Here is a 9,858-nt window from a genome sequence, read left to right on the forward strand (position 1 = left end):
GATGTGATTACAAAGACATATGAATTTTCCAAATGGAAAAAGGTTAATGCATTTTTATGTTAATCAGTAACAGCGAAAAATCCGCCAAACTGTAACTTGACTACCGTATACTCTATCACACATTAACATCACAAACACAACACAAAACATGTACAACTGAATTCATACGTATTTATTCATTATTTATTATCTGTTATTTTTTCTACCTGTTTCTGTAGTTCTTCTATAATTCCGTTTTTGCTTGTATGGCAGGTTTTTGTAAAAGGCCGGTAGGACTATTCAAAAAGTAATTCCTTTGGATTATTTTGATGATATGCTCAAATACCCATATATGCACATCAGTATATATTCATGGGATGCGGGGTGGGGTGTTGGGGGGCGTCAGACAGACATGAATCATGAATAATTTAATGTTTACATTGCATCAGATGCATCTAATATAAACAAAATTGCAATTTTCCAAGGACTGCTGACACTGTCTAGTATCATCAGCTTGTGCTTTCATCAGCGTAAAGGGAGACAGAACACATTTACCAACTGAAGCTCTGTGCACAACACTCAGTGTCAGGTTTATATTGTTGATTGTCATTTATGCTTAGAAATATTTAACCATATATGCTTAGAGGTGTATAATCGATTGTGTAGTGATAGGATGTGTGATCCTTAGGAGTCTGCAAAGACTTCCTGTGCATTCCAGAGTGCTCTGGCATTCACACCCACACCCTGGGAGCATGGGAGAGGTCGTACCTTGTTTTATTGTTTTATGGTAGGATAAACATAGCTATGTCAGTTTTAGTCTAAGTGCCTTTTGTTTAGATGAACTGCTGGACTTCCAGGCCAGCAGGTTTAGGGAAGTTGTTTATGGGGTCACACTCTGACCCCCCCCCCACACACACACACATACTTACACAACGCACAGGCAAGGTACTCTTTGTGTGTATGAACCTATGCATATTCATATAACCACAATAAAAGGAGTGTTACAGGGAACCTGGCTGAGAGTCTGACAGAGGTCAAGTGGGTGGAACGACACTTGGCTCCAGGCAGGCCTCACGCATGCATGAGTAACACAAAGAACTTTGCCTACTTGTGTCTTGCTTTTGCTGTGTAGTAAATTGTCTTGAACGTTCCAGCGAATAGGTTTATGCTACAAACCTATCACTCAGCAAATACACCTCAGAGCCAGGGAACTCTGTCTGAATCTGCAAAGTTACTAAGGGGAAAACAAACAAAAAGTAACTCCTTTTTTTTGTGATGTCAATCCTAGTCTCCATTTGGGGAAGAATGACCTGCTGACCTTCTATGATGGTGATGACCTGACTGCCAACATCCTGGGCCAATACAGTGGCACGCGACCACATTTCAAGCTCTATACCTCCATGGCTGATGTCACTATTCAGTTTCAGTCTGATCCTGCCACTAACATCTACGGCTACAACAATGGCTTTGTAGTTCACTTCTTTGGTAAGACGGTGGTTTAGTTTCATTCCCTCTTAAAAAAAACCAAAACACTAATATTACATGCTTTTAATATAAGGCATACATTCTTCTAATTTTCTTGGGATTACATATATTGTATACTTTTTACTGTAAAAGTACCACAAGCAAGGGACCACAAATGGAAACAAATGTGGAATGTAAAATGTTACTCATATCTGGAACCTAACACATCATCATTTAGGGAACAGGAAAAAAAAAGAAAGGTGTATTTGTTCCCCTGTCTCTTTGTTCCCCACTCTTGCTGTGCCTTTGTCTATCTGTCTTCTGGCTTATCCCAGGTGCACAGGATTAAATAACAACAAACACGAAACATAATAAAAGTGTTCACTTCAACATCAGCTGGTTTTACCTAACTCTTTGTGTTCCCCGCCATGTATGCTGCAGTTAGGGAGGCACAGATTGACTGGTGCCAAACCACATGCTGCGCTCCTCCTAGGAAACATCACAAGCCTCTATTTACATTTTCTTCCCAAACAGTTTCTGTTTAGAGCACAAAGAAAGCAAAAAATCTGCAGTCGTATTTATTCCCTGCAGTGGGGGTTGCATATTAATGCTCGGCGTTTTCCTTGAGGATCCTCATTATTCCTTTTAGATCTAGATCTGCTCTAAACAATAAAAAAAATGTTTGTTATACAAGAAAATGGATTATTAGGAGAATATTTATATATCCTCAGTAACACATTGTCCTCACAATCTTTGCAAATCCTTTTTTAACAACCTGTCTCTTCCCTCCCATATCTGCGCTGCATGACACCAATGGCGCCAACGCCAACAGAGGTGCCAAGGAATGACACCTGCTCAGAGCTGCCGGAGATCACCAACGGCTGGAAGAGCATGTCGCATCCTGATCTCATACACGGCACTGTGGTCACCTACCAGTGCTACCCAGGATACACACTGGTTGGCTCTGAGATCCTCATGTGTCAGTGGGATCTCAGTTGGAGCGGTGATGTGCCAAAATGCGAGGAAGGTGAGAGGAAGCATATAAAACTTTGTAGTTTCTCTTTAGTCCACCTTGGGAGTTAGAATACGCCATCATTGGTCCAAGTCTCAGACCTTTTTGCTTAAATATTATGATAACATGGCTAATTATAGTCTTGTTACCATAATACCTGGTTAATTAGTTAGTTTGATGTAACTGTGTTATTCTGTGACTGTTCAACTTTAATACATAACATGAGGATGCATTGTCATGTGGCAAATAGTTAACAATATGACATTTAGGGAACAATATTTAGTGCAGCCGGTGCACTTCCTTTGCACAACAAATTCAATGTAATGTGCATATATGTAATTGCCCCTCATAAGGTTTTTCCAGTTACCCAAGAAAAAAAAAATCAAAACAATATCAAATTGAATATTTTTCCTTGTTAATTATACTTTTTATCACTCCTGTACCAGCACCGGTGGCAGTAATAACTAATTATCATCACTTGTTTTTGGTGTTGCACCAGTGATGACATGCCAGGACCCCGGGAATGTGCAGCACAGTCGTAAAGTGATCACAGGCAGTCGCTTTGCTGTTGGATCGACTGTACAGTTCATCTGTAACAAAGGCTACATCCTGTCAGGCTCCAGCCTTCTAACCTGCTACAACCGTGATTCAGCTATGCCCAAGTGGAACGAGAGACTGCCCAAATGTGTCCGTAAGTTCCCTCAGTCAGAATAGCATAGATTCGCAGACATGCAATTATGCACGCCCACACTGTCAGCGATGTGCAGCTAAGCAATTATGAGTAAAAGGCAAAAATTACAATGTGTCACTGTTTTTACTGTACAAAGGTGCATGAAAATAATAATAGTCCTAATCAAATATATTGTACTGCTCCTCAGCTGAAAAGTATGAGCCATGCAGGAATCCCGGTGCAGCTTCCACCAGCATGCAGAGCTCTGAAAAGGCTTTTTATCAAGCAGGAGAGATGCTGACTTTCTCCTGCCACCCCGGCTATGAGCTGCAGGGTTATGCCACCATATACTGTGTTCCTGGACACCCGTCACAGTGGAATAGCACTCCTCCTGCCTGCAGAGGTAAACCACGTAACAAGCTTTTAAATACAGTCAAAATATACAAAAAGTAAAGCAGAATCTCAACAGTTTTAAGTGCTGTTTACAAATGCAGGTTCTTTTGATTCTTTTGGCCATAAAAATAAAGCATGCACTGTGATTCACATTGCATAAATATGGTCTACATACTCATTAAACTGCAATTATTTCTTGGTAGCGTCCTCGACACATTATGTAAATGAACGCAGACTAGATGGTAAGTCATATTTCAGTACCTTGCAGAATTGATTGATATTTATTTGTTGACAATCATTCACAGGGGTAATTACATGTTATGTCCTTTTTTTTTTCTTCTTCAAGTTGTTAATACAAATTATGGCACAGAAGGAACCAACATTGCCCTTGCAGTATTTATTCCAACTGCAGTCATCTTGGTGATTGTCCTTGGGATTTACATCTACTTTGCAAAGTAAGTAATGACTCAAAATTTTATGCGTTTCCCTTGTAATAAAGGCTTTACATGATGTTTCCTGTTTCTGTACTCTTTGCTCAGACTCCAGGGAAAGTCTATCAGAATGCCAATGTCCTCGCCACCGTATGACAACATGACAGAAGAGTCTGCTTTCGACAACCCCATATATGAGAGTGGAGTAAGTACAGATGTCATGAGCATGCAAGACGTGGATTCACAGAACACCAGCGTGCTGTCCTGATCTTTTCCCATCCGGATGTCATCCCATCGTCATCTCATGTCTCACCAGCAGAGGGCGCCCTCACACCTTTCGTCATCATGTCACTCATCACTGAGAGCTAGTGGTCTGAGCTGTGAGATAGGAACATTTTTCCTCACTTTACTCTGATGTCACATCTCATTTGCATCCTGGATTTCCATTCTATCCTCTCAGAGAAGTGAGAGTGCTATGTTAGAGCTCATAGTGGTAACTTTTACCCAACTTTTCCCTAAAAGTTGTGGTGCTGTGTAACGCTGATTTGGGGGCAACAGTAGACTAAATACAAAAACAAATTAAATTCTTTTTTTAAAAGAGTGTTTTAGCGAGATTAAGAAATGCTTCAATGTGAGAGACAGTATAGATAAAGAACATTTAAATGTAATTTACCAACATGTATTTCCAATACTGCATAATAACATCATGCTATTGTCAACCACCCAGAAAGCATTGCTTTAAAATGGTTCTGTAGCAGAAATCCATTCACACGTTCAGGAACACTTTCAAAAGCCATTATTGTTACTGCATCTACAAATCTAACACCACAGTACAAAGGAGGCCTTTAATTTTCAACACTTTACATGTTGCCTCTGTACAGGTTTCATTTAAATATGGCTTTTAAAATTATTTGGAAATCACTCTGTTTTGTTTTGATTTACATTTTACACAGCATCACAATTTCTTTTGGAAATGATATAGTTGTATGTTTATCATGCTATATGCTGCAGTCCCCGTGTGTGTATAAAGGTACAGTTTGCTGTAAAATCTAGCAAATGAAATCTAGCAAATGAACTTGTGCTGTGACGTTAATTAGCCTTAAACTAGCATATACCTATAAAGTGTACTTTAACCTTTGTAGTGAGAAGAACCTAGAATTACATAAATGGCTATTTTTATTTAAAATAGATATTTAGTTTTTATACATATTCTCAGTCTTCTTGAGGGTATAGTTACCAGCTGATTCATAAGTCAAAAGGTACACAAGGTACATAATATATGCATAGGCTGTTGTGACAATAGTAATTCTATGACTCTATTCTCTCTTCTTTGCTCCTTCAGCACTGGCAGACTCATTCTAGATACTAAATCCTGTCATTATGTCCAGTTTGGCTGTACTGCAGAACAACTATGAGGTGAGGTCTCCTTCTGATTCTGAGATCTCATCTTACTCCAGTACCCCGACCGTTCAACGATCTGTTTTTGACTTTATCTCGATCCTGCCACTTACTCACTTTTTGTCTGAAGATTTTTTTTTCTCTTAAGAACCACTGGTTGGTGAGAATTTGGAAAGACATTGTCGGTCTGTCATGAAATATGTAACATATTGAGAATGAAATGCTAAATCATGTTTGTCTATACCTAAATAATGGATAACAGATAGGCTACTTAATAAAAAAGAAATATCCCCTTGAAGATGCTTTGTCTATCACTGCATTTCAGTGAAGTTCACAATGTTGTGCTGTTATTGAACAACAATTTTATGTGTGGCTATAACATCTATGTATGTCATATGCAGACTTGTCAAACTTCTTTTTAGTATTGTCTTTATCAGCACCCTGCTTTACTGTTTATAAGTGACAATTGTTTACTCACTTTCATCAGAAGAAAAGTTAAAATGACCATAAGCTGATGATAGACTTTTTTTTTTTTTTGGTAAAAGCTTTAGCAGTGGTATTTGAAAAAAAAAAACATGTAGTGGCAATCCATAGCTGCCCACCTAACAAACATTTCATAGGCTTTTTTTTTTTTTACTGTATCATTGCCATTGCAGCCTGTATTTTCTTATGTTCAGTTTAATAAAATGTCCAGGACTGATCACCAACACTTTATACATCATCTAACTACTTGCTTTCATCTAAGCTCGCACTGCTCATTTTGACAACATTGAATCAGAATGGTAATAACATCTATTAGAAAAGAGATTTGCTGTAATAATTAACAGCTGTATTATAAGGAGGAGCATATATGCACTTCACAAGCTGTACCACCCTCAATAATTTCCTGGGTTTTTTTAAAATTATTATTATTATTTTTAAGCAGATTGCCTTGTCTGATCTGTACAGGATGAATGAAAAAGGTTAAGAGTGTTCCATTTAGAGCACAAGTAAGAATTACTCAATTTCTTTGGACCATCTCTGCACTAGTCATCTTTTACTCCAATATTCTTTTTTTTTCTTTTTTCCTCCCCATTTTACCTATTTTGTGTATTACTGTAAATATGTCTTTCTCTCCACAGTCAAATCGGTTAATCTGTGGGACATCATGGTGATATTTTTCTAAAGTAAATTGTTGATGACTGTCAGTGATTGAATGTTTTCGAGTCCTTTTTATCGCCTCGAGTCAGTGGCAATTAGAGATTGGAGGAAATCTGGCTTTGATTGTTCAGCTCTGTTGGATACAAAGGCCCCATCCACCCAACAGACTTTGAAAAAAATAATTGCCATTATTACTTGCTTCACTTTGTATGAGTCTGCTATCTGTAAATAGACTGCCTGTCCAATATGAGTGCCTCACGACTGACTATAACCTGAGTCATCACATGTGAAAATAACAGGTACATGAAAGATTCATTCAAGATTCATTTACTTTCACTTATGATTCATTTCTATCTTAATGTTCATGATTAAGGGATTTAAGAAATGATCCTGGATATATTACTATGAGCATTTGTGTAGTTCTGACTGCATACGGCCTCAGAGGATTTCTCAAATACATGTTTTCATTCAGGAACCATTAGCTATGCATACCGCTCTTCTCCTATCACACTGTAAAGTCTGCCTTAAAGGATAAACATCAGCTAGCTAATTTGTGTATGTTACAAAGTGTAGTTGCACCACATCATTAGCATCCTAGGACAACAATCCTCAAAATCTAGTGAGTGCATACAGTAATCAGCTCACATCCTGATCCATGTCACTGAGTCACTGCTTTACAAAACAATTGAAATCCTGCAGTGTGCAAAATAAATCCCTGTGCAACAGATGGTTGTTTACTTGGGGTCATGTTGTGGTGCATCTGCCTGTGTTCAATTTTGTAGATAGATCTCATCTCCTTTGTGCAAATCCTTTCTGTTCTAACAAATCTTTCTTTCAGTATCACAACTGCTGTGACCACATACAGGAAACTGCTTCATCTTTAACTATCTATAACCCTCTCAAAAAAATAAATTAAATTGTTACATAAGTATTGTCACTGACTCATTAATGACTAAACTTGTGTTTTAAACTCATAAAGAAGTCCTTACCTGATATAATAACAGGGCAGACACGTAACATTATATGTCGGTTATGTTGTTTAACAAAAAAATAGGAAGAGCCCACTTTAAATAAGTAGCAACAATAGTAATGAGTAAACAATATAATGCAGTTATATCTAAAATACAAGCATTTTGTTTATTCTAAACTATCAGAGGGAATGAGACTATATTTCTTTTAAAATACATGAGGGGGTTACCTGATATTTGGGGCTTTTTGATATACTAGTTAAACAAATGAAATGCCTGCTAAAAACGTCAATTCCCTGTGTATATTTGATCACTCACACAGTAAAGACATAAAGTATTTCTGCTCAATATAATCTACGTTTGACCTTTTTTTTTATCTTATCTTATCTGCGCAATTCCTGGTGGTTTTTCTATCATGTCAGATTATTCTTAGACTATGATCCTCTATTTTGATTGAATGATGGTTAAATGTATCTAATAAAATAAACATGTGCTTCAATCCAGAAGATTTATAACCATGTCAAGATTTTGTGTTTTTGTGCTTATGTGCATAAGAACCTGTTGTTTTTTTGTTCTTTCTTTCTTTTTTTCCTGTTCTCAGTAAATCATTTGGAAGCAGTCACCCATGATTTCAGCTGAGCTTTCACTCTGATGCTGGGGACATGGAGCAGCTTGAGCCATTAAAATGTAAATTGCCTGTGCAGTCTGAGGAAGAGGGCCAGAACAGGGATCTACTCATGCATTATGTTGTTGTCTTTACTTTACACGTTAATCATTGACAGAACAACGCAGTGTCTGCTGTCAGGGACAAGAAAAAGAAGAAAAAGAAGAAGGAAGGTACTGAGAAAAGTATAAAAATGCACATATGCAAACATGGCAGTGCTGGGGTTTTAATGCTTTGCATGTATTCATTTTAGAAAAGGAGTGACAAAATAGTAAACTTCTCCTAATGAAGTAAAACACATAGATTGCACATACGATGGAGGTGGCCACCTTGGCATGTTTTTGCCACCATGTTGGCATTTTTTGGCGCCACAAGCAGTCAATATTTGGAGATCTTAGAGGAATGCTAATATATTAGCTAATGCTAAGGTGTTCTTTTAGCAAGCTGCATGCAGCACATACACAAAATAGAGACATAAACATATTAGATATTTCCATTTAAAATGGCCAAAGGGATGCCACCACAACCTGCACAGTGGAGAGGTCCAGAGCATGGGAGGTCAACAAGGCAGCTTCAGCTACAGCTGCTTGTGTCAGCACAGCTGTCAGTCTAAGTAGCTAACTAACTTTAAGCCTTATTAGCATCCAAAAGGAAGAGTCCATAAAGGAAGGGGGGGACTGTGTGTTGTCAGCATTGCAGGCACGTCTAGTGTATACAGCAGTCAGCCTCACTGCGCACAGAATACATTCAATGTACAGAGGATTTTATATTCTAGCATCCGATGAGCCAATACCAATTGTGGTGGTAAAACGTATAAGTGCTTTTGTATACTTTTTTTTTTGCATCAGTCAGCAGCATGACTGTCCTTTGTTTGGACTTGGTTATCATCAATGAGGAGTTATTTTGCTAAAACTCCAGCAGATGGCAATCTACTACTGAGTCTGCTGTGAAAAGAAGGTCGACATGATGAAGACCGTCACCAACACTCACTACTTCTACAGTGCACTCGTGGTGGGCTCACAATTAAACTGAAATGCCCTGCCTACAATCCAATGGAGACCTGGACATGGCAATTAACCCACTAATACTGCAGACCATTAGACCTCCCTCTCTGTGTCAGCAGTCCCAGTGCATACAGTACACTTACTAACAGACTGGGTATAAATGACAAAAGATAGTTTAATGTAATGACCCGTTTGAGAGTCTAGGGTACAGTGTGCACTCATCTTTGTTAAGCTGCAGCTGGTTATTTACGCAGTAGAAATGCATTTCAAGACAAATTTCACTTTTACCTAAATTGTATGTATTCAAATTAAAATAATTAGGTTTCCAGATGTACAAACACTATCATATGGAGATGTACACTATAAGAGATTAGTATTTCAGTAATATTATCTTAGGAAAACAAATTATATTAGCTACTGCATAATATTTGAAATTTAATTGAGTATTTAAAGCTTTGACATTTGTCTCTGAGACTTCTTTCCCCACCTGTTTTAGCTGAGATAGACAGGCAGCTCTCCCTTTTAATCTGATGTTTGTGACTGCAGTGGAGAAGAAACAGCAAATAAGCAATAAAACTACTACACACTGTCTCACATCTCTTGCTTTTCTCCTCACAAACCTTACTTAATCTTATGTAGCCTTTAAGCAAAACAATAAGTAGGGAAGCACTTTGTTTATCAGTGACAATACTAAAATCTTTTTTTCTTTCTCTGAATGAAAGCATCCGACTTGAA

General features: G+C 37.9%; 1 protein-coding gene across 2 annotated transcripts in view; it reads left to right on the forward strand.

Annotated features, from left to right (window-relative positions):
- Nucleotides 1-7,428, forward strand: part of LOC101482153 (seizure protein 6 homolog) — a 92,849-nt gene extending 85,421 nt beyond the window's left edge. Inside the window, exons 10-17 of one of the 2 annotated variants that reach the window (XM_004557362.3) lie at nucleotides 1,268-1,464; nucleotides 2,276-2,470; nucleotides 2,955-3,146; nucleotides 3,334-3,528; nucleotides 3,722-3,760; nucleotides 3,865-3,973; nucleotides 4,058-4,154; nucleotides 5,292-7,428. In XM_004557362.3, coding sequence (XP_004557419.1) covers nucleotides 1,268-1,464; nucleotides 2,276-2,470; nucleotides 2,955-3,146; nucleotides 3,334-3,528; nucleotides 3,722-3,760; nucleotides 3,865-3,973; nucleotides 4,058-4,154; nucleotides 5,292-5,318 — 1,051 coding nt within the window. In that variant the 3' untranslated portion in view covers nucleotides 5,319-7,428. Of the gene's footprint in view, nucleotides 1-1,267; nucleotides 1,465-2,275; nucleotides 2,471-2,954; nucleotides 3,147-3,333; nucleotides 3,529-3,721; nucleotides 3,761-3,864; nucleotides 3,974-4,057 lie in introns of both variants that reach the window. The other variant, XM_004557361.3, reaches the window with a different exon arrangement.
- Nucleotides 7,429-9,858: the final 2,430 nt, after the last annotated feature.

The sequence above is a fragment of the Maylandia zebra genome, linkage group LG10 (genome assembly GCF_041146795.1).
Source record: "Maylandia zebra isolate NMK-2024a linkage group LG10, Mzebra_GT3a, whole genome shotgun sequence".
In the NCBI taxonomy this organism is placed as follows: Eukaryota; Metazoa; Chordata; class Actinopteri; order Cichliformes; family Cichlidae; genus Maylandia; species Maylandia zebra.